General features: G+C 31.6%; 1 protein-coding gene across 2 annotated transcripts; it reads right to left on the bottom strand.

Annotated features, from left to right (window-relative positions):
• Positions 1–193: 193 nt before the first annotated feature.
• Positions 194–26,485, bottom strand: LOC129221999 (mannosyl-oligosaccharide glucosidase-like). 2 transcript variants are annotated; one of them, XM_054856415.1, is made up of 4 exons: positions 26,414–26,485; positions 26,060–26,121; positions 13,546–14,115; positions 194–4,768 (listed from the first exon to the last, which is right to left on the bottom strand). In XM_054856415.1, exons 3-4 carry the CDS (start codon positions 14,107–14,109, stop codon positions 2,858–2,860), a joined length of 2,475 nt encoding a protein of 824 aa, XP_054712390.1. In that variant the 5' UTR covers positions 14,110–14,115; positions 26,060–26,121; positions 26,414–26,485; the 3' UTR covers positions 194–2,857. The 2 variants fall into 2 exon arrangements, with proteins under 2 accessions (XP_054712390.1, XP_054712399.1); XM_054856424.1 differs by lacking the exon at positions 26,060–26,121 and having other exon boundaries at positions 26,442–26,472.
• Between the last annotated feature and the right edge of the window lie 19 nt (positions 26,486–26,504).

A 26,504-nucleotide genomic window follows, 5' to 3' on the forward strand; every position in this document is an offset into this window, starting at 1 on the left:
AAATTTCAAAAGGGTCGGGATATGATTTGTGCTACTTTCGTGAGAATGATCTACATACATGCTTTGCATCCATTTTACTTTTATGTACATTTAAGAGGAAATTGAAATGCAAGATTTGAGTTTCTTTTCAATGATCACAAATTACGTTTTGCAAAATACATTTAATTATAAATTCATTAATTCTGTAGTCACACTTAAGAACAAAATTTATAAATATTTATATATGTACAGTTGAATAGAATAAATTAAACTTGCATGCTTGAACTTAATCTTCAAATCTTATCATGAAATACAAATAGATTTAATACGAGAAAAAATCACTTTTTCTTTTTTTTAAACAATTAAAGAATTTTTTTACAGAAAAGAATGTATTAGCAGCATTGTTTTAAAGGTGCTACTACTTTATTTGTTCGTTTATTTATTTTTTACGTATCTATTTCGTCAGATGAGCTAGGCATATTCTGTTTCTAGAAATCAGCTTAAAATGTTAAAAAGATATGTTTGATATAATTTGCATTTTACAGTAAAACCCGTCCTAACGGACACCTCTCAAAGGCGGACACCCCTCTTATGCGGACAATTTTTAATTCCCCAGTTCCAATGCAAATAACATTAAATCCCTGTCATGCGAACAACTCTCTATTGTGGACAAAAAAATTTGTCCTGTTAGTGTCCGCATTAGAGGGATTTTACAGTATTAAATTTAATTAACAGAATATTGACCGAATGCTAGAAAGTGTCTGTGTGTTAGTGTACTAGAGAGTAGACTCATTTAGCTCTCGACAGAACTTCTTGTTGTTAATTTTAAATCAAACTCTATAACCCAGGAGGATGCGTGGGGGGTCATTTTATGACCCCAAGAGATCTGAAAATAGTAATTGCCTTAAAACTAGCCACCAGTTCATTCTTTTCTTATCAGTAGCTGATTTTGGTCCTACCATCTACCATTTGGTAGCAGTTTGAATGAATTTGCGGCATTTGTGCTCCATTAAAACATGTTTAGTCAGTTCCTGAAGTCATAAAATGACCCCGTAAGTCCTGGCGTTTGTTTCACAGATCAACTATTGCGAATGATCGATACGGTTAATATGTTTGTATCCCTTTAATATTGAAGTTATTTCGTGTAAATAGTAATGCCAACACCATACGAGAAAGAAATAGGTCATTTTTGAACATTTTTTGCTGAAATTGAATTAAATAATTGTTTCATCAATTAAGAATATAAAGCTAAAGATTTTTTTAGAAGAGAAATTCTTAGATCATGAAAATTTCAGCAAATATGATAGTGTTGAAAAAAGATGAAAATACTTTAGATAAAGGGAATAACTCTGATCTTTTAATCGCAAAATATGATGTATAATGGAGTAAGACGAGATTGCCTTGAATGTAGCAACATTTTTTTATTTTTTAGTTTTAATAAAAAATGAAACATTTTTAGCATTAATTCTACAAGTTTCTGCATCGAAAATACCAATAGCGGTATTTTAGTTGTTATAAAGTTTGTAAAACTCACATAAAGCGTTATCATTTGCTGTGTGTCTGAACTTGGTTTAAAGAACAAATGTAGAAATGCTTTCATTATAAGTGCTATGTAAAGCTCATTTATAAACAGCACTTAATGTCTAAAATTTAATTTTAATGTCGAAAATCATAAGACATTATGATTTCAACAGTAAACAATTCGAAAAATGATGTTTTTTATAAGCATTTGACTAGGTATTGATCTGGGGTCATTCAATGACCCTTGCGCATCCTAACGTACGCCCAGGAAACTGGCATTCTCCCGGGTTAACGTAGTATAATTCAAAATGCTATCCAGTTAATTTGCTGTCTTTGTTTAACCAACCCTACATTGCAAAGGGTAAATTGTAAAGGTGTCAAAATAGTACCTGCATTTTTCATAATTATTAAATTCCCTTTTTATTAACACAATTTTTTCAAGGATGAATACTGCTCATTGAACGCAGCTGCTTGATCTGCTGATTGATCTTATTGCATGATCTAAATAACATAACACTGTCTGACTCTTGCAAAGGTAAACATTATTCACAGGGAAACTACAAACTAAAGCAACAAGTTTTGGTGAAATTCCTTCAGTTTTTGACCAAATCTAGATAACTCACTTACTCTCCAGCTAAGATATAAGTGTAATCAAAAATCTACTTTGTTTAATGCAGTTATACATTACATTTGACTTCGTAAAAACAGAACACCATAACTTTTACAGGTTTAACTTTTTCATTTAATTTTACTGTAAAATTTAAATATTTTCACATTACACAAAATTTTGAATAATGATGGCAGGTAGATTTGTCTAAGTAGTTTGCTTTTTTAATGACCAAAGGCTTTTAGAATTTCATATAGTAAAATGTACAAAATAAAGTAAAATAAAGAAGTAAAAACAAAAGTTATATTATTTGGTCAGTACAGGTACAAAAGAAAATACAGTGAAATCCTTTTAAAACAAAATATCTGTTTCATGAAATACATGTTCAGTTTTGATTTAATTGTCATGACATTACTTGAATTCCATTACAATGAAAGTCTTGTTATAAGGAACTAAATTTTCGGTCTTTTAAATTCGTTGTAATCGTATTTTACGGTACATTACAATAGTTTAAACTAATGTTCTGGTTACCTTTCCATAAAACTTGAAAAATATGAATTTTATGATTACTTCATTAAGAACTCCATATGCTAACTCCAACTTTCATTACAATAAATGTTTCGAAAAAAAATCTGCACAAATGGAATTTTTTTTTTTTTAATTAACACAAGCTGCATCAGCTAATAAATTATTTTAGAAAAATCAACAGTATAAAAAACATGTTTCTATACAAATAAAATACGAATGAAGCTAAAAAATTTCTCCCATTAATAAAACAAATAACGCTGACCACCCAGTGAAAGGATGTGACCCCTTCCCTTGTCCAGTTTTGTCATCATAATGTTCCCAGATAAAACCAGTTCGTTTGTATTCTTTCAATATATTGTTCACAACATTTTGTCGTAATTCTTCATACAAAATCTTAGCATTTTCTTTTTCAGGTCCTTCTACTTCACTATAGTGCTTCAAGGCCCGAACAGCAAGATAATTCATATTAATCCATATATTACCTCTCCAATATGGAGGGTCATGTTCTGTATTACGCTTCATGTAATACGGTGAATTTCTTGCAAGGGATCTCAATCCATAACTTGTCCACAGTAACTTTGGATTCTTCAAATCACGAAGAATTTTTCCCAACTTGGGATTAGCAGGATCAATTATTTTTAATAACATTGGGAAAAGACTCACATAACCAAAATTATCCACAAAACACAATGTAGGTTCTTCACTCACAACTCGAATTGTTATAGTTTGTGGTGCTTCTTCTCCTCCAACATATGGAAGTTTTTCTTTCGACAATTTCACACTTTTGGAATGAAACCCATAATCACTGTATGATTCAGATGTCACTGACCAATGCAATTCATCTAATAATGAGTTATCTGACAAATAAAGATAAGTACTACGATATTTTTGCAAAGGCTCTCCGATATAGTCCGCAATATCAGCTATAACACCGGCAGAGAATGCGATCCAGCAACGTAAATCAACATGCCTTTCATCGAGCGTTGGATGTGACGCCCTTGGATAGTCATCTAAGCCCGAAGTCAATGTTTTAGGGTTAAGCTCTAAGTCAGTGATTGAGTCTCGTCCCCGCCACCTGTAAGTACCAGGAATCATGCCATTTTGTGTTTTATTAAGCCAATCAAACCACACTTTAAGACGAGGCAAGATTTGTTTCAGGAAACCAATGTCTTCAGGTATGCTTCCAGACTTCATTTTCATTAAAAGTTTTTCTAATGTTAAAAAGAATGCTGGTGGATTTGCATTAGTGTTTCGTTGAACCACAAACTCTGCAGGAACACGTTCTCTAGCTTCCAGTCCTAAAATTTGTTCTCTCGGTATCCATCCTTCAATATTCATTAAATCCAGCCAATGTGCAATAATTTCTTTAGTAATTTCTGCATTCCATTCTAAAATTAAAAGATTGTGAAAACCCTCATCCCATAGAAACCCTCGAGGAAAGAAAGAGCGAGATGGAACTGCTGTGTATAAAGGAGCATTCCAATAATTTACAGGCTCTTTATTATGATTAGATTGCACAAGTGAGGAACCATAAAAATAACCAATGCTGCCAATCATATTGCTCAAAGCAGCCCAGGCTGCTTTTATATCATCTGAAGTATAATTCTTCCTACTAAGTTTAAAAATGTTTTCAAATTTATCTTCAAAATTTAACATATGCCTATCTAATTCAGAATTGTATAAAGGACCAACTATTTTTGCCGGTCTGTTCGTGAAACTAGCTGATTCGAAGTAAATTTCCATTTCAAATGGTGGTATAAATGTAACTTGATAGACCACAAAATTGATTTTGTACGATTTATCGCTTTTTCTGGTGTATGCAGCAGCTTCACCGATTAACCCTAGTATCTGCAACTGAGTGTGTTCTTTTGCTTGGAACAGAGCATGGTGACGTGTAACTAGCTCTTTCAGATGAGTGAGGCTTTGAGCATCAGCAGCTAAGTAGTTGTATTTTAAAATAGTTTTGCTGGTTTCAACCTCTCGAAAATGAAAAGTAAAATTACCAAGGGTATCTATGTAACCTTTTATCGATTGTAAGTGGCCTTCATTCACAACATTGTAGTTGAGGACTGTGTCAGGAGGAGCATGAACGTAAAACATGAGTGATACTGGAACAGGTGTTGGACTGAGTTCCTAGAAAAAACATATGCATAAAATTAGAAAAATTATTTGAGCATTAAAATTCAAAATAAAAAAATATCAGCTGTTTAAGTTGTAGGAAAGAAATACACTTTTAACGTTATCGTATCACGAAACACTGGACTCATATAAAACTTGGTAGGAATTTTGGAATGCACAGATACATAAATAATTAGCATCAGAGGCAAAAGACATGCTAAAATATCACTAGAATTAATAGCCCAGTCAATGAATGTAAAAAAAATAGGCTTTGTCGCAACTAATTTAGGAAAAGCTGAATTTTTGCAGGATGTTAGCCCATCAAGTATACACTAAAAAAACACCAAGTCCTGACCCTCACCCCTCTTGCCTTCCTCCCCACCCCCAAAGCAGAATACTACTAAATTTGCGACGCACGTCGCAGAACTGATGCCTGAGCTGCAGAACAATGCTACTCAAATGTGAGAGAAAAAACTCAGACAAATTTTCTGCAGAAATTCTACAGATTTCTGCGAAATTTCTGCAGAAACTGCAGTTTTTCTGCAAATATCTTCCAACTCAAGATAAAATTTTTCAAAAAGTCTGCAGATATCTTTAAAATACCATTAAATCTAAAATTCTTGGAAATTAAGTAATTCGGCGGAAAACTTGCAAAAAATGTTGAATTCGATAAATCATCTGCAGGAACTTAAGATTTACTTTGAACTTAAAGAAATCTACAGAATTTGCGCAAAGCTTCTGCAGAAATTTCATATTTTAAATCTGAAAAGATTCTGATTTTTCTAACGCTTTTGGTTTTTCCCTCAATCGACCCTCATCCACTGCAGTTTCCTCCATAAACCTTTTTTTTTATACATTCCAACGTCTATCGTCGAAAATTACGTGTCTTGTTTGAGATTTCAATCCTTTTGTATCCACAAAATAATTCAGTTATTTAGAAAGTTTTTAAGTGTTTTATTATTTGCTACCCTAACTCGACTCATTTTACTTATTATTTAAGTAATTTATTATTTTTTAAACATTATTTTAATATCTTAGAAGAATTTTTAGAAAATTTTGTATCTTTGCTCTTTTTATGCATTTTAGGAAGCATGTAAAACATTTTTGGAGAATCTCAATCGGTTTAGGTTCCACAGAAATGCAGCAGCAGTAAAGTTTTAAAAAGTGAAAAAAAAAAAAAACTCCTGTATAAAACGATTTTGATTTAGGGCTCCCGATTTGTGGAAAAGATCACGTTGGTTGCTTGTGCATACAATGCTTGAAGTACTTGCTGAACAATTTTGGTCAAATGATTTTACGTTGCAGAACATCGTCAAGTATTGTGCTTTGGGGCTCCCCACCCCTCTGAAACATTGCAAGAGCAGTGGCCATGAGCATAACATTTTCGTATCGCAACTAATTTAGGGAAAGCTGAATTTTTGCAGGATGTTAGCACATAAAGAATACACTAAAAAACAACATTTCAGTACAAAAAGTAACTCACTACAAAAAGTAACTTCAACAAATTATAGCTTTTTATCTTTACGTCTTGGCAAGAAATGTTTGGACAAAATTTATAGATAATAATACAATGATAGTCATTTAGTTGAAATGGAGCAACAATATAATGATGTTCACTTGAAGTTTTACTACTATAATGCAATTTTTTGTCACAAAAGTTTATAGTTTGTTTGTGTCGCTGATAGTCTACAGAATGTCAATGTTTGGCTAACTATTTAAGTCTTGCATTAAATAAATCAGGAATAGTATGTTTCAACTGAGATTATTTCCTCGCAGAGGATATTATTAATGTTCAATATTACTTTTGGTTATAATTTTTTAGTCTTTTATAAGGGGTCATCATCTAATATTTTGTTGGTTTGGTCCAAAAATATTGTTACAGTGCATTCCACTACAGTGTCCACGCACTGACATGCAATCGAACCAAGCTTTACGACAGATTGTAACTCATAATGTTTTACCATTGCAAGATATTAGTTGGAGAAGTTCACTTAGAGCAGAGGTAATCGCCATGATCTTAGGAATCAGTCTGTTGCTTGGAGTATATCGACATCATGACTCTTATAGGGGAAGTTTAAAACCTAACCAAGTTTGAATCTGGTGGTAAACCTTAAAAAGATGACGAGCGGCATCTAAAGTTGGTGGAAGTTTTGCTGAATCAAAATTTGACTTTAGGGACAGTTTTGCTATTACTTGCTTATACACAAACTTTTATTCAAACATGGTTAGGTTTTAAATACATTGTTGCTTCATTTCACCTAAAAGACTATTGAAGATCATCATTGTACTATTACCTATGAGTTTTGTTCAAACATTTCTTCCCAAGACGTAATGATAAAAAGCTATTGTTTATTGAATTTACTTTTTGTTTTTTAGAGTGAGTTTTCGGTATGTGATTAAGTTAGCAAAACTGCGAAACTGAGCTATCAACATAAAAAGTGTATGTAACATAATTTGTTTATAACAGTGGTCCTCAATCTTTTTCTTTCCAAGGGCTGCAGATCATACAAAAATCGTTCTGGCGGGCTAGAGCACATAAAAAATTTCAAAATTTTTTACTCTTTTCTAAATGAAATGGGAAAATACAAAAAAGGAAGGAAAATTGCAAACAAATTTTTGTTATCATTACTTGATGCTTCTTTTGTTAATTGCAACCGGTTTTTCATAAACCAATTTCTAAATATTTGGCTCCAAATTTGGAACATTGTCATCAATCTGATCTTCGATATGTAATATTTCACAAAACAGCGGGCACATGGATCAGCTTCGCGGGTCGGTTGTGGCAAGTGGACTGTAGGTTGGGCACCACTGGTTTATAATATTATTAGGAGGGCAATAAAAAAAGGAACTCCCCGGTAACATCATGAACTTTTAGCTGTAAGCGTATAATCATAATACGGCTCTTGCAATGTTTCGGAAGGGTTGGGGGGAGGGGGGAAGCAAAGAAGGGAGGGGGTCAGGATTTTGTTTTTTCGAGTATACTTTAAGTACTAACATCCTGCAAAAAATCAGTTTTCTTTTAATTAGTTGCGACATGAAAAGCGTATAATCATAGTACTGCTCTTGAAATGTTTTGGAGGGGGTGAGGAGAAAAGCAAGAAGGGTGGGGGTTGGGACTTTGTTTTTTTAGTGTATATTTATGTGTATCCTGCAAAAATTAAGCTTTTCCTAAATTAGTTGTGACACGAAACCTACATTGACTCTGCTATAAGCTATTTTAGTTTAAAGGGTCTTTTATTTCAAACCAAGTGTTATACAGATTAGATTCAGGGCCAGACTAAGGTGGGTTGACTGTGCTAACAAGGATTTCAAAGTAGTAAGAGTGACAAACTGAAATACCTTGGCGAAAAAGGAAGTGGAATGGAAAGAGATGAGCCATCTATTTCAATTCAAATGGTTTTCATTCATAACTAAATTAATGTTCTTGAGTTCATAAAGTGACCAATTTCCTTATTTTTTCTGCACTTTTAATTTTAACATTCAAGTTTGTTTAGATATTGTATTTTGAAAACTGTTTGCTTGGAGAAACAAATAAAAACCAAGTTAAAAATTTTCAAGGTATTTACCAAATGATTTTAAGTAATAAATGTATAATGGAACTTTGTAGGAATAACAATAAACAGCATGATTCTTGGCAGTGTGATGATTTATTTATCATCAACATGCAAACAAGATCACCTCTAATTTAAATTTTTAGAGGAGGGAGGGGAATTTTCAATTCACCTGATGAAACTTAGAGTTTTATTTACTGAATCATAATATATGAGCAAGCACATACCAACATTAAGGATGAATCCAGAAAATATTCAAGGAGGAGCGACTGACTTCAGATGCTTATCCTTTTATGAATTCCCAAACCTACCCCCCCCCCTTTCACCCCTCCAACATCATGGAAGATTGGCTCAAATTATTATTATTGTTATTATTATTAATTTGAAACTTTCACTTCCAAAAAGGAAAGGGGTGTACTAAAAGAAGGGGGTACTAAACCCTTCTGAAGGGGTGTACTAAATTCCATCCTTTTTCCTAACGTCATCAAAGGTTCCCATAATCGCTTTTTTTTTCTTTTACTTTTTTTTTTTTTTTTTTTTGGCGCCTCATTCCAAAACTTTTCAGGGGAGAGTCCCTGAACCCCATCTGATATCATTTAAGATCGTTTAAAATTGAGTTTTGCATCTTCAAAAAACGTCCTGTTCAAAATTTCGATCCCTGTCAAGAGTTTTGCTCCCTCTGAAGAGTTTTGCTACAATTGCATTTTCAAGACAAAAACTCTGAGGAAGAGCTTTCTTTTTCGTAATGTTATTCAAGATCGTCTAAAATTATATTTTTTTGGAATTGCAGTATCGAAAATATGTCGAGGGAGAGTTCCTGTCTCTAGGCTCGAAGAGAGGGCGATCGCTCTCCCTTGTATCCGCCCTTGACCAACATCTAATGAGAAAAGACATCATTAAAAAATAAAATATTCATAAAAATGTAACCATTTAACGCAGTCTTCAAATTTTGCTAAATTATCAGACAAAATTTGCTGAATAAAGAAATCTGGGGAGGTCACAATAACTTCCTTGTGGGGCAAATGTAAATTAAAAAGTAATAGTGTAACCTATCAAAATGTTAACTTACAATGTTAAAGCAGTATTCAAAAGAAATATTCCAAAGCAATAAGAATTTAAAAAAAGCAAATTCCCACCGCTTGAAACAAATACTAAAGGCATTAATCATTCTGTAATTTCAAACAGAAGTTACAGTTCAAATTGAAACCATGGAAATAAGCAGTATGGAGAGCACAAAGTGGTTCATTATGTTGAATTTTGTCCGGTGAATATTTAATTCACGTTACTATTATTTTCCTACTCTTCATGAATAGGCAGCAAGTGCATTCAAACATGGGAGGTCAAAGGAGGTACGGTAGGAGGGGGGGGGCAGGTTAGGTGGGCAGTGCTCCAAAAGCTGACTTTTAAGACATCAAATTTTAATTCAAGCATAAAATCGATATACGATGAATTTATAAAACAATAAGTTTAATACTCAGAAACACTTTTTGTGAAATTTATTGCTTTGAAAGAAAGATTTATAACAAAAGTTATGAGTCCTAAAAATGTAATTTCAGGCTTTGTCTTTGGCGAGTTCAGAGGAAGAATTGGATGATTTCCCACCAAATTTTTTTGAAATTAAAGTTGGAAAACTTAGTTTTACTCACTCTCTTTTTTTTTGAGACGATGATCTGGGATGGGGGGGGGGGGGGGAAGGGGAGTAATGTAATTACACTTACATAAATACTAATTATATTTATGTAAAACAAATTAAAACCTTTTGACATCCAGTCAAAAAGAGCTATTCTCCAACACCAAAAAAACTATTGTTTCAATGAATGAATACAGCATTTTAACTATAAAATAAATCATAAAAATATGTACATTATGCATGCAAGGTAACTCAATTTCAAATGATTTCATTTTTTGTGGAAAAAAAAAAATCCTAAATAATGTTTGTAACAAATAACTTTGAAAAAAAAAACATTAATTTAATTTCACAAATTAAAAACTTGATACAAAATTAAAATATTTCTTAAGTCTGAAGCGAAAAAGAAAATTTTCATATAATCAGTGGCGGCAGCAGGTAATACAACAGAAAAAAAACAAAGTTGATTTTGATTTAACATAGAAATTTAGCAAAACATTAACTTGAAGAAGTAATAGTTTTTCAGCTACAATCAAAATTATTGAAAAATAAAGATTTCTTCTTGAAATGGTGATTTTTGTAAGCAAACTACTTTCAGACAAGGAGTAAAGGCAAGAGTGCTAAGTCTTTTTGTGTTTGTGTGTATGTATTCCTCAGAGTAATTACACAAATCCAAGGATACAGAACAGTGTAACAGCAATATAGTATTACGAATAGTTAGTAAAAATGTAGACAGCTTCTTTTTTGCCTGTAGGGTTGTTTATTTTACCTAGAATCAACCAGATGAACTAAACAATTCTAAAAGCAACAAAGTAGTCTTTGGAAACAAATTCTGCCGTAAATTATGGTTCAATACTTTGAAATTGAAAAGGAAAAAGCACCCACATTTGGGTACTATAAATAAAACAATATCAGAAATTTAAAATGGCAAAAACAAACAGCTTTAATTCGCATGCATAGGAAACTTTCTTCACTCTCCCAAAACTGCTTAATTGGACCTTTTTTTTTTGGGGGGGGGACTACTTATAGAGATTACATTTGGACTGGGCAGGAATTTTGAGATTCCAGACACATCAAAATTTAAACATCTGTTTGGAATGAACTTATTTTACTCCATAATACCTAAACAATTTACTAAAGATGCCTCAATATTTTCTACACTAAAAGCTGGCTAAACATTCATTCTTTGGTTTTAAAACAGAAAGGTTTGACATTGCTATTTGTCTTCCTTCAGGGTAATTCCATGATAAGGTCAACCAGATGATCGAATTTTCAAAATTAAAATTTCTAAACAAATGAGGTGTCATTGTAAAGGTAAAGAGTTGGATATTTTGAAATGTCTGTCTAAAGTTTGATCACTTCAGTTTTAAATAAGTTACAGGAGGTTAAACTAAGGTCAACATCTTGAGTATTTTAAAACCATATTTGGTGACTCGCGAAGAAATTCCGTTTTTTCCAAAAAAATACACACTAATATTATGAATTGAGATGAATAAAATGTGCCAAAGTATAATTCATTTTGATTTGTAAAAGAATTCCTATGGGGTACATTAAGTGTTTTATGTCCGACATCAAAATGCGCAGTTAATTATGGTGAGCCAATAATTTTAAAGCTACATACATGTATTTTTGGGTACAAAGTAAAATTTTCAATCTCATTGATGTAACCTATTTTCATTTTGTAACAAGAGAATATTTTTTACTGAAATCTAGGTATTGGATGTAAAAAAAATTTTACGTCCAACACTATTACATTACTTAAACAACATATGTTTTCAACTGTGTTTCTCCTTTTTTTGCCTTCAATTTCAAAGTTAAAGTGAAACATGCATAAAAAACAACTTGGTGAATTTATTGTATATACATTTAGGGTTGATAGCAGTAAGTAGGACCTCTTTTGAGAAAAGGTGTGTTGAATGAACGTAATACAGTTGATTAAGATCAATTTTGGCAAATTTGCCAAAACTATAAGTGGAAAAAGAAATTGGTAACACTAAATGACTGTGTCTATGTAAAGTTGGCTAAGGAAGAACCATTATCAACATTCAACCCATGTAAATCTTGATGGTTTTCTTTCAGATAAGTTTCACAAATAACTAATCATCAGCTTTTGTAGCTGAACTATCAATTCCTACTAAGTCATCATACTTGTCTTGTATTTCACTAATGCAAATATTTCATCAGAGTTGCTTTTGATTTTCAAATCCTCACTGATATGGGGGGAACCACTTACCCCATAGTGTGGGGACCTCTTATAGCGAAATTTTATGGGATAAGTGGGACCCATTCTCTAAAACAGTTTTTAATAATATTTTACTCAAACATTCTGATTGCAGTATGCACTTTAAGTTAATCTGTACATGAATGTTTAATGATCATAAAAAAAAATAAAGCTAACCGGGAAACACTTCTTTGAAAAAGGCTGCTTCAACTCGCCAAAAAAAAAAAAAAAAAAAAAAATATTTCAGATTTTTTTTTTTTTTTGACCAAGTTCTCTGATCTAGAAAAAAATGCAACGTAATCCAAATGTTTGCAAAAATAATCACTGTGATGAACCATGACATAATCAATGTAAAAATGTATAAAAACCATATGGATATTTCAATTTTTGGGGGTGACCCATTTACCCCAGTGTCACACTTCCTCCAATAAACCCTACTTTTGAATTTACTTGGTAAATTTGGTTTCAGTATATGTAACCTATGATTTACATATTTATAACTGTAATCATTGTTATGTATTTACATTTAAGAGCAATAGTTTACGTCCAATATGAACAATTTACGTCTGACACCAAGCTAAAAATATTTTTTAAATAATTTTATTCCTCATAATATAATTTGAAAACTATGAAATATGCTTTAATAATAAATATACTTTAGAATTGTGCTGTTTATAAAATTAAAATGTAAGCCAATTCACAGACTTTTAATAATTTTTAAGCGAACCATCAATTTTACTATTTGTGTGTTTATGTCCGACACCAACTCTAAATTCTTTTAATTTATACTTTAGGGATCTATTTTGAAAAACTAACATGATTTTTTCATTCAGTGGGATGTAGTAAGTATCTTGTAACTAAATTTGATCATTTTGGTACAGTTTATATTTGGTAAATGGAATTAAAACTGAAATTTTTCTTCATTTTTTACGTCTGACACCATGGAATTGCCCGTCAGCTCTTTTTTCTCCAAGCATTAAGAAACTTTTCACATAATCTATTGCATAGCCAAATACAGTATAAATTACTTTAAAGTTTCAGAACTGCACAATTGATATAATTCAGAAAATTTTACTGCCAATCGCTTCAAATTTTCTTGGGACTTGGATCACAGTGCCATTGAATAAAGTTGTTTTTCATAATTTTGATTATTTTAAGTTTGGGAAAATTAAGCTGTTCATATGTGCCCGTCTCAATGTGCCCCCTATATCCTATTGTACTGGTGAGATACATTAATGCATCAAAACTTTAAGGTAAAAACACTTAGCACAGACATTTTGAGTTCAAAATTAGAAACTATAGAAATTATGGAAAGAACAAAATCTAAATCAATTCGTTAAAAGCAATCAGAAAATATATATCTCATTCTTTAATAAAATAAAGAAATACTAACTTTACGTCTCACAGATATCTTTGCAGTAAAGTCTCCACCATGTTGTCCACCAACTTGCTTGACGAAAGATGTAACGAGATAATAGTCTTTGTCTTCTATCTTCTGAATGCCAAAATTTTCTCCGTCATGCTCCAACCAACTGTAATGCTTTACGCTGTTCCACTGATCACACCAGTGCCTTATATCTATTTTATTATTAATCACCTTCTGAGTGAACCACATGATGCCCGTTGACAAGGAATAAGGGCTGCGTGTTCGCATGCCAAAATATGTGCCTGGGCGATAAGAGCCCCAAAAGCGAGATGGAACATCAAGACCACTTTTAGTTACAACATTAGGAAGATTAAGGGGAGTTATCACAATATTTTCAATGTAATGTTGATAAAAGAAATATACTATACTTAAAATCACAACCACTATATTGAAAGCAACAAAAAGTGCTACTTTGTTGTTCCATTGCTCTAAAAATGGAGCTTTTGGCTTTACGGGTCTAACATATGTTCTCTTGTGATCTCTAGCACCAAAACTTCTGTTTTCTTTCATATGAGCACGCTGTTTAGCCATTCTGCCCTAAAATAGAGAAATTATTTAATGTTTGGTATAAAATATTGTTTTGAGTCATTGAAAATGCAGTGTTATATTGGAAAGAATAAACGGTTTTAGAAGCAATATATACTAGATTTTGAGAGGAATAAAGTACCAAATTAACAAATCATTTTCATACGTTTTGTGTTAAAGTTTTTTTTTTTTTCTTTTCAATTAGTGATTTTTGTTAATTGTTGCTTGTAATTCGGAATAGTAACATTTTAAGTTTGTTTTTAATTGCTTGCAGGATTGTAAGAGTTTTGGCCAGAGGTGGTTTTAACCATGGATAAAACCAGTTAAAACCGGCTTGGATAAAATCAGTTTTGGCTAGTTTTGGCCACTGGAGGTGGATATAGGAAATATTAAAATTTGAAATAAAAATAAATGAGTACCTAATTATAAAACATATGAAACATCAATCCCATGATCAGTCATTATTCATTATTTAAGTAAACAGTTAATTTTATACCCTAGGCAAGTAATAAATGACAGAATGTTTAAGGTTTGTCACATCATAAGAGAAATATGTCATAATTCTTTAAAAATATGTTTCGAACAGTACTTATTTTTTAATTCATTGAAGACATGTTACGAGTTTTCTCAAAAAAAAGCTATTACAATAGAGAACCAATTATCCGGGAAGTTCGGGACCATAGCTATCCCGGATATCTGAATTTCCCGGTTTTCTGCATCGCTAAAAAGAGCTTTTGGCCGATTGTTTATAAAACTTAAATTACTATAATATTTGTAGATAATACGTATTAAAATAAGAAGAAAACAGTTCGGAAAGGCTTATCTATATCGAAACATTAAAAATTACTTGTGAGAGAATAATTTAAACACCAAAAACATTAAGTTATTTAATAAGACCTGAGACCCTCACTTTCATTTTGAAAATTAAAGAAAAACACCAATTTTCGATGTTTTAAAATGAAAGAGAATGAAGGGAAGGGCAAGAAACAAGTTTTTGAACATAAATGAGCGATTCTTCTACTATAGTGTATGAGAGAATTTCTTTTCATGAACGCGTTTTGTTTTTTCACTTTTTTTGTAAAGGTTTGGCGTTAACGATTATTCGATTATTGATAACTATTGCTTTTGCATTAAGTTAATACCAATTGATATTTAATTTATGAGTTCCTGCAGCCTTATTACAGTCTTGCGTTTAACGATTTCTAGATTCCACCATCAACGATCCTGAAAATTCGAGAATCGCGGCGTTTCACGCGCTTTTGTGACGTTACTTCCGCTCTAAACGGTTTTAATTAAAGGCCATTAAATAAAATATTGCATTATGTGACAATATTCATTTCTTTAGTTTTCAGTTGGAATAAAACACAAAAATTTAAGACTTACGAGTGTACTTTTTGGTTCAAGAAAATATTCCGGAAATTTTCCCCTGCGTTTAAGACAACCCTTTGAAGTTCATTGTTTTGTAAACATTTTCCCGAGTTATAGATGAGTGATATGGTATTTATTAAGAAACCGCTCAATTTCTTTTAGGTATTTCAAAAAAAAAAAGCTTAGTTTTTCAAAAATTGCCGAAATTGCGTATTTTTAAAAAATGGTGGGGAAATCGACAAAAGGTTGCCGGTTTTCTGGTTTCCCAGTTTTTTGGTTACCGGATAAAAGGTTCTGCACTGTAGTTTATGTTGCAGGCTGTTTTGTATTCCTAATAAACGAGTGCCCTTTGTTGTGAACAATTTTTAATGTTAATAAGAAAAGTTGCATTTAAATCAAAAAATCAGTTTTAAAATTTATTTTAATTATGATAAATAGACATCCTATTGTTGCACATTTTAATGCATAATATTCTAATTATGCATTAAAATGTGCAACATTATGCATACAAACTATGTATGCATACAACAGTTTTGGCCAGCCCTATGGTGGTTAAATCCAGTTTTGGCCGGTTTTAACTGGTTTTTACCAGAGACATGGCCAAAATAGGTTTTGTCCGGCTGAAACTACAGCCCTGATTGCTTGTAGCTTTACAACTCAATATTTTAATTTTTGAGCCTATATTTTCCGGGGCTGCACTGCCTGGAAAGTTTATGTCCGGAATTTGGTGCTTCTTGTACTTTCCAAATAAATGATAACTTTTACGGTACCATGAACTACAAAATATTTATTCACTAAATATTTGCTGTGTGTGAGTCTTCATATTATTAAAAATTTTTTTGCTACGTTTCTAAGTCAATTACAGTATAAAAATATTCATATTGAAGTTATTTTCTGCATCCATAGAAATTATTTTCCTCATTTAGTTGGTTATAATTGAGATTTCCCAACAGGCTTAGACTTAGAATAGTGCATGAAGAAAAAAATTGTTAAGGTTTATGAATTATAACAAGTAACAACTCAAGCAAAAATTAAAAATTGCTTTCAAAGCATGATCAAAAAACTTTAAAACCCCAATGAAACCCAAACTAAACCAGTTTTACTTTTTTAGCAAAGGTTTATTTACTTTAGTTAGTATTTTATCTTTCTAATCACTTATTTCTTACTGAAAGGTAAGTTTTTCGCCTACCAATTCCTTTACATATTTTAGTGTATGAGGTAAATGTTTCAGTTTTGATATTAAAGTATCTTTTTTTTTCCCCATAGTACAATAGACCTGAGGTCTCAGTGCTCGCGCTAGTTTCAAGCGAACCCCTTTTCACTTCAACTTTTTTTCCCCTAACTCCAGCATGACGAAAAATCACTATTTTACAATCAATAAAGATTAGTATTAAGATATTCAACTTTAGGGAGTTTTTCAAAACTTTAGTTTTCAAAATTTGCATCACTTCTCACATAAAATTTTACTCACTATACTCATACATGTTTTACAAATTTATCAATGAATATTGATTATTTATTTCTTTAAAATATCAAAACAGCAGAATATGAAATCTGTTTAAATAAATAAATGCACAAATATTATTAGTTTTTATAAAATTCCAGAGGGTCTTTCCAGATCAAGCATAATTTGCTGAATTAGAAAAAAAGCACTTAATGAAAATATGTATTCTGACTCGACTTTAGTTGGTTTTATTGTCATTAAATGTAACACTAACACAGTTCGAATTTAGAGTCCATGCATGTTTCTAAACTATTGGATTGAGATATGCAACATGTGTTGAAACTGAATAGGTACTGAGGGTTTAACACCAAAATCAACTTTTACTACATCCTCATAATATATAATAGCGAATTCACTGATCGAGTAACGCTCCTGACGTCATCAACAATGAAACTTATGCTATGGCATGATAATTTGATAATATTTTTTGGTTAAGTTTGACATGCAGGAAAATGCTTTATTTTGACAAGGCTGAACTGGATCCGGTAACTTAACTGTTTTTATGGTAAAGCTGTAATCTTAGGAGAGTGAAGAAACAAAAAAGTGGCCAACAATTAATGCTATCTACTGGAGTTTAGGTTTCATCCACTGGCATTAGGGTTAAAATTTCAACTACCAAAATATCCTCAAACAGGCAATGCTTTGTTCAATGGTAGAAGGGGCATTTCACGGCATTTGTGACATAGGGTCCATAACAAAATTTATTAAAAGATTAAAATTTTTATACATCTCAAAAAAGCACATTTTAAAGGACATGAATGTCATATTTTTTTCTCTATTTACTTCATGTTATGCATGTAATCACATTCAAAACATCGAAAATACAAATTTTACCGTTATGGAATTTACATTGAATTTTTCTTCAGTAGTCATTTGAACTGAATTTCAAGTTAAAACTGATGCTTGGGACAAATAAAGTAAAGGATCATCTCTAATACAGATAACAATTTTAATCAAAAAGGGCATTTGTTAAAAAATTATAAATTGTGAAAATGATGATTGTAGAGTCCGTAACAATAATTAGAAGAAAAGTTTTGTTAACATTTTCATTTATGCATTTTATATCACTAAATTGAATATTTTCTAATCTCATCTATAGTGTTACAATATTCTAAAATAAATTTCATGATTATTTAAATTTGGTATTTTTTATTAATTTTCTAAATTTGGTTACGGACTCGACATTTGGTAACTGTTTCAACACAGATCTTTCTTTACCAAAATGCTTGAACAGCCTGCACAGAAAAAAAGAACTAAAAGTAAGCCCTTTAAAAGGAATTACAGCTTATACTTCAAAAAAAAATCCGACTTTCGGAAGAATTTTGACTTCACAAGTCTATAAGAGGAGTGTGGGCACATTTCTCGGCTTCTGTACTTTTCTCTCTCTCTTTTTTTAAATCTCATTATAAAATTCAATTAGTAGTTTTATTTTCTACAATGAGTTTCATTAAAAATTTCTCATCATCCCAGAAAAGGTTCAATTCATTAACTTTTTCAACATTAATATTAAAATTTAACAGAACTTTATGAAGTGAACCAACCTGCCCCAGTCCCGGGGTCCCTTGATCTACATTACAAATATAACTTCTGTTACAATTTTAATGATAAATATTATCCAACATTTGTAACAAACAAATGTTGTTCTGTGATTAGAATTAAAAACCAAAGTTTAAAGATCAATATAATTTAAAATTGACCAACATCTACTTTTGAACTATTTATACCAGACCTGTTACATTTTTCAAGAATCAGCACAATTTGGGTTTTTATCAACTTCACCATTGCTAAGAGTATTGCTTTTTTAATTGTGCTAACAGTTTTTGTGAGTTTTCTAAAAGTGAACCAACATGCCCCAGGTCTAAAAAAAGTTGTCCTGATTTTTTCCTTTACAACAAAAGGTAAACTGCTAATTCTTAGGAACTAAATAAACTTATTTTAGGAGAGGAATTCAATTTATTGCTTCATTCTTCCTGAAAATCATTTTAAAAAATAAAGTTGCTTAGTTATGAAAGTTACTCAACCAAAAATAATACTGCCAAAAAAAAAAAAACAGTTTCTGAAATTTGTTGAATATAACTGCAGCATGTGATTTCATTATAGGACTTAGAACTATAGGTGCTACTTTTTGTTAGTCGTAAATTCAAAAAAAAAGTATTAAAATTGTCATGGCTGGTCTAAAGAGCACCAATTTCCCCTATTATCTTATGGGGTGTTGACTAATATGGTGGTCCTGGATTTCAGTATATTTTCAGTGTGACATTTGAAAAATTTCCAGCATTATATCGCACCAAAAAAAAACCACAACATAAAAGAACAAAGTAAGGCATGGCATTTAGTACATTAATGTTAGGGCCATTAAACAAAAAAACAGATCTTTTGTGCCATGCATGACTGACCATACATCTAATTAATTAAATGCAATTATTTAAACAGGAAATGAACAAAACTTTGTTGCTTTAGAAAGTATGTGATTTCTGAAGAAAAATTTTTTCCCTTTTTAAATTAATTAACAGAAAATTTATGTGACTCAAAGTTTTGGCTTTAAAACATTTTCTCACTAACATGTCCCCCACCCCTTAAAGTTTATCCGGAAATTTCGGTTTACGGAAGATGGTTCGGTATTGATCACTTCAAATAACCAAGGTTCTACTGTAAAAGTTGAATTGCTAATAAAATTTGAATTAAAACCTATTATTTCTTATAACAAATTCCAGACGATGCAAAGAGCAGACTGAAGAAATCAACACATCACTTGATCTGTTCTAACAGGAGAGCCCCTTCAATCTGGTTTTTTACATATACAGATGTACCCACCCTCCGTAAGAGTAGAGGGGCATCCCCCTAAATATCCCAACCCCCCTCCCCAATAGCAAGAGCCTCCCCTAACCCCAAAAATAAAAAAATACCCCTCAAAACAATCCCCCTATAAACTTCAATGGCATAGTATGCGCCATGCCCCCTACCCCCAGGTGGGCACCCCTCAAATATATTATGAAAAAATAGCCATAATAGTTGATTCTAGGAATGCCCCGGATATCCGGTAACTATCCAGTATCCGGCCTATCCGGCTGATTTTTTAACTATCCGGAACTATGAGGTATCCGATCCGGCAAGCCACTCCGGATCCGGATATCCGACAGTTTTTTACAGGATATCCGGTAAAAATGTGAGAGATATCCGTGGTTGATGTGGGGTTATCCGGTACGAAATGAGGGTTTACTTTTGAATTTACTTTTGCAAAAATTCCAGTTAAAGCTTTCACTGTTTCATAAACTTTTCGATGATGCTTTCTCTTTTAGTTGCTGCTTCAAAAACGACCATTCCTCTTCAAACCTAGCTTCTGGCATTCCCCCGCATCCCCCCCACCCTCACCTTCGCGAATCTGCTGTTGGTATGTTGGCAATAATTTCTCCCTCCCTCTCTCACTCTCTTTGCTTTAACACGCTGAAGTGAAAAGTCGACCTTGAAATGGTTCATATGAAAGTGCTTGCAGTTGGAGGAGCGGCCGTGTTGAAAATTAAAATACAGTCAAGTTCCGACTTGCGGGGGAAATGCATTACCCACCCTCCGTAAGAGTAGAGGGGCATCCCCCTAAATATCCCAACCCCCCTCCCCAATAGCAAGAGCCTCCCCTAACCCCAAAAATAAAAAAATACCCCTCGCGACCCTATGCGGAAATGCTCGCGTAAGTTGAAATTTAGCGTAGTAGAAAAATGTATGAATTCGGATTTTTAGAAACACACTAAAAAATTTTAGGCATTTGTAAACACCTCTCACACTATTTTGAACCATTTCTTAACTACATACTAAAGTTTCTTGCATAAAAAAACGCTATATTATTCAACATGAAACTCTGTTACGATGTACAAAATTAATGGTCAATGGGAGAGAGACATGTAAATAAAACAATAATATAGTTACACTGTATTAATAATTTAATAATGCACGCTTTGGTGCCATTATATCTCAAGAACATTAAAACGAAGAATGAAAGAAACTAATGAAAAATGCGGAATAGTTGCACTGAAACAAAGTTTATTGTTCAAATATAAATTAATAAATTCATTTAAGAAAGATTGAACATGTTTAGCATATTTTTTAATATTATATATAAGATGTTAATTTGCATCATTAAGAATGTGTAACTTTATTTTTTGGAATTTAGTAAAATTTCAAGTTGATTATTTAAGAATTGGTTTATTAATTTATTTTTAAAAGCGTGAACGTGTTTAACACGACTCTTAATAGTTTGTTTAAAATGTTAATTTGCATCATTTACGAATGTGAATCTTTATTTTCTGAAATTAAAGTGAAATTTTCAGTTGATTATTTAAGTATTATTTTATTTATGTTTAAAAAAAATTGTTAACATGTTGAGAACGACTTTTAATAATATATTTAAGATATTAATTTGCATTTTTTAATAAAATGCATCATTATTTTCTGGAATTAAAGGGAAATTTTAAGTTGATTATTTAAGCATAAGTTTATTAATTTGTTTTTAAAAAGTGAACGCCTTGAGAATGACTCTTAATACTGTATTTAAGATGTTAATTTTCATCTTTTAAGAGAGTGAATCTTTGTTTTCTGGAATTAAAGTAAACTTTTCAATTGATTATTTTAGCATAAGTTTATTAATTTGTTAACTAGGGTGCCCACCTAGGGGGGGGGGATGTTTTAGGGGTATTTTTCTCTCTTTTGGGGGCTTTCTATTTGGGAGGAGGGGTATTTATGGTTTTTAGGGGGTAGGCCCTTGCTCTTAGGGGGGCACCCCTGTATTTAAGATGCTAATTTGCATCTTTAGAGAGTGAATCTTTGTTTTCTGGAATTAAAGTAAAATTTTCAGTTGATTATTTTAGCATAAGTTTATTAATTTGTTAACTGGGTTGCCCACCTAGGGGGGGGGGTGTTTTAGGGGTATTTTCTCTATTTGGGGGGGCTTTCTATTTGGGGGGTATTTATAGTTTTTAGGGGGTGGGCCCTTGCTCTTAGGGGGGGCACCCCTGTATTTAAGATGCTTATTTGCATCTTCAGAGAAAATGTACCTTTTATTTCTGGAATTAAAGTAAAATTTTAAGTTAATTATTTAAGTTTATTTATTTATTTTTTGAGTCAAACTGGCCCTGTTTTAATATTTTCTTTTTTAACTTGTATGTTAGAAAAATTTTAGACGTGTATTATCTGTAATAGAAATGATTTCATAGCAAAATTTTATTTTTTGTTATTTCTAAATTGGAAACCAGAAAATGTATTACTTTATAATGAAGTTTAAAAAAATTTCTATACGTCATGCAAATGTAATAAAAAATACGACTCATTATACGACCTTTAAGATTTCAACTATGAATAATTAAAAGTTTAAACCATGTGTACATTACATACAGAATTAATTTTTGCCGAAAGTTTGTCTCTTTCGAAAAAATCTGTCGAAATCGAAATAAAACAATATTTTAATGTTTCATTTTATATATAGCACAATTCCTAAATTAAAATATAGAGGCTCTAAAAAAGTACATTTGAATGTACTTAACATGTTTTTAAAGAAATGATATGTGGAACAAGTTTGATTTATTGTTTTGAAACGGCGTTGTAGAAAAATATGCGAACATGCAATGCAATCGAAATGCCGAATTTCTGAATCCGGCAGGTAAGGGGGCATCGGATATCCGGTATCCGGCAAAATCAGTATCCGGTGCATCCCTAGTTGATTCTATTATTGAAACTATTGAACAATGAGGTAGTATGGTTGTTGTTTAGACTTTGTAAGCAATGATTCGAACAACACTCAATCATGGCAAATATGTCGAGTCCATAACATGTTCATAAACGTGCAGTTCTTTAGTAAATAATTCCGTAAAAAATATTTTTAACCTTTTTAAAAATTATTCTGGTGCTTAAATGTATTATAGATTAACTGAGACATAGTGGAAAACCTTCATTAGGTAAGAATAGTTATTACTTTCACAGAAAATATGAAGATAGTTTAAGCAAAAATTTCCATGTCTTTTGAGTGTAGAGCCCATAACATGCTATATATATCTTCCTATATCTTTAGAAATTACACACAAATATAAACTTTTTACAATGCTATGACATAAGTACACATAGGACCATACATTTACAAAAAAGTTTAACTTTACTATCTGCACTAATCATGAGTAGGAGGCTAAAACATCCTTCTGAAGTGTAGTCCGTAACAGCCAAATACTACAGTCTGAATTGAATATTTCACATTTTTGATGCTTACTACTCTTTATTCAGAGGTAAGCAAATAAAATTTATACTTATTTTTTGTTAAAATTACAAATTTTAAAAGTTTTAAACGAAATTCCGTGCTCTGTAAAAATTTCATGCGCCAAAAAGCTAAATACTGAACCGCTGACTGAATTAATTTTGGTTTCAATAATTTTAAGTTTTTATTCTCCATACAACATCTTTAGAAAAAATTTCTAGAACAATTTAACGAGATGTGGAATGGTATATAGATATTGATACATCAGGGTTGACCATCCTCTGGAGAATGATACCTCCCTATTGCTATGAAATCTTTCAAAAATACATCAGAAAAGAGAAAGAATACCACAAAACTCCCAACAAATTATTTCAATGCCGCAATTTGCGCCATAAGCCTCCCCTCTCCCCCAATGCATTTAATAACGTTTATAAATTTAAAATTTTTGTTTTTGCAAAATAATTTTATTTTTCACAAAAGAAAATGAAAACGATCTTTCACAAAAAATTTTTGATTTTTCACAATATTATTGTTTTTCACAAAATTATTTGATTTTTCACAGAAAACGGACTTTGTGAAAAACCCTGGACAGACCCCTGTAAGTTTATTTTTTAGTTATTAAACAGCTATGGTAAATTCTTCAGCGGGCGGGAAATTTCTGCTTAAATACTTGCTTATTTAGTTTTAATATAATATTTATAAAATTATTCGTTATTAAACAATATTTTTCTTGTTAAAATAACAAATGACATTGTTAATATTTTTACAAAATTAAAATGTTTATTAGAACTTATATTCATTTTTAATCTGAATATATATCTTTTATAGTATTTTTTTTTTCATAACCTCGATTTTTCTGGCATGGCAGAAAGGACCAGGCAAGTGTAATTGAAAATTTGGTGACCCCCGAATTTTGCGGCATAAGGGATTATGCCGGGTAATACGGTACATAGACTCATAAAGTATGAAATCTCATAAGCTGGGTGGTACATAACTTTTCATTAATAACCCCCCACAGAATTATTATCCTATGAAGCATTTTTGAGAACAAGTACTTTTACTTTAAACAGATATTTCCTAGAACTATTGCTTGTGACTTTTCAAATAAATATCAATGATAAAAATTCAAAATATGATCAATTACGTAATTACTGATGATTGTGGTTCAAATAAATGAAATAAACTTTAATAATTTTATATCCTGAAATGTTTGCATTATTTGTAGAATTTTTGTTCAGCTCTAGATAAAAAAATATTTATTCTCCGAAACTGACACCACATAAAGTTTCATTAAAGTTCATTATCCAATGATTTTTTGTTTGTTTGTTTGATTTTTAACAGTTCATTTAAGATATTGCTCGAAATTAATTCATGAAATCTTAACATTTGAAAAATAGATAAAACAACTATAGATGGAAAAATATTAATTCTCCGAAACTTAAACAACATAATGTTTCAATATTAACTCCATTACTAAGAGATTTATTTTCCTATGAAACATTTTGAAGAACTCATACTATATTTTCAAACAGATATTTCTGATAATAGGGCGCTCACGAATTATTGAATGAATATCAATGATGACAATTAACAACATATGCGTCCACATAAAAATATGAAATAACTGTAACAAGTAGAGATAATGAAATGATAGCATTTGTAGAGTATATATATGAATATATGTACAAGTATAAAATACGTATTCTACAAAATTGACACATGATGTTTCATTAATAATCCTAATATTTCAGAAACTTATTTTTTCTTTCTTTTAAACAATCTATTCAAAAAAAGACATTATTCAAGTACTGTTGCTCATAATTAAATCATGAAATATTACATTTACAAAAAATATTACACAACTATAGAAGGAAAAATATTGAGTCTCCCAAACCATATTATATTTTATCCCACAAACCATTACCATATAGTTTTCAACAACGACCTCACTATTGCCGAGATTTATTATCCTACTAGTGGTACCCGCACGGCTTTGCTCGTAATATAAAAATTAAAAGGTCTTTTGGTTCACCTGTATATTTACAAATAATGTATGGTGAATTTTCTCACCAATTAGCTTGTATCCATGTTACGGTTCCCTGTTATGATAATTTCGTATCTCGCCAATTGGCTTGTGCCCATGTTACGGTTTTATGTTATGAAAATTTTGTATCTTGCCAATTGGCTTGTGCCCATGTTACGGTTCCCTGTTATGATAATTTCGTATCTCGCCAATTGGCTTGTGCCCATGTTACAGTTTTACGTTATGATAATTTCGCATCTCGCCAATTGGCTTGTGCCCATGTTACGGTTCCACGTTATAATAATTTCGTAATTTACTCGTCCATCTTATGATAGTTTTGTTCTTAAAATTGGAATAGAAAAAGAACCACATCGAATTTTCGAAAAATCGCTTCGAGGTGTACACCCCTATGCTATAAACTAATTCTGTGCCAAATTTCATGAAAATTGACCAAATGGTCTAGGCGCTATGCGCGTCACAGAGATCCTGAAAGACAGAGATACTTCCAGCTTTATTATTAGTAAAGATGATCCTATGAGCAGTAGTGTAACTATGGGGTCTAGCGCCCCTGGCGAACTTAAGAAATAGGCTTGCCAGATTTCTGAAATGTTCAACGGGGACACCGAAATACTCAATTACAAATTAGTGCAACCGAATACGATGCCTTTCTTAATTTTTGGTGCTTCATAAGCATTAAAGGGAAATTTTGAAAGAGCACTGAATTATTTGAGAAACTGAAAAATGAAACCTTAACGAAATAACAAGTGATTAAACAAAAATAACGTAAACTACATATCGTATAAATTCTATGCAGAGGCAAATACTTTACCAGCAAACTATTTTAAGCCTGTAAGGACTACAAAAGTAGATACTGTACATAGACAACAATTTGATTAAATGGTATAACTTTGATATACACCCCCAAAAATTACGCGCCAAATCTGGCATTCCCTACGGACTTTTTAGGGTTGCTGTTCCTTATTTTGGTGTTGCCAATTTAGGTTTTTTCAGCTTTTAGGTTTTTACTGTTGCCAAATTTAGTATTTTCATGTATTTTGTACAATTTTTTGAGTTTTTTTAAAAGTTTTGTGGCAACAATTTTTGTGGCAACAAAGTTTTGTGTCAACAAAAACAAAAAAAGTCGCCAAATTTCCGATTTGGGGGGGTATATCAAAGTAGTTCCGATTAAATACACACAAATTTTGAATTACATTACAAGCGCAAAGTTCGTTTTGAAACAAATACATAAACCGCATTTTATACGTAAACAAACC

The sequence above is a fragment of the Uloborus diversus genome, chromosome 1 (assembly GCF_026930045.1).
Source record: "Uloborus diversus isolate 005 chromosome 1, Udiv.v.3.1, whole genome shotgun sequence".
Taxonomy (NCBI): Eukaryota; Metazoa; Arthropoda; class Arachnida; order Araneae; family Uloboridae; genus Uloborus; species Uloborus diversus.

Coding starts and splice junctions, on each gene's coding strand:
- LOC129221999 (XM_054856415.1), bottom strand. CDS start 14,109: ATGGCTAAACAGCGTGCTCATATGAAAGAAAACAGAAGTTTTGGTGCT. Junction 4,769..13,545: donor AGATATCTGTGAGACGTAAA/GTTAGTATTTCT, acceptor TGTTTTTTCTAG/GAACTCAGTCCAACACCTGT.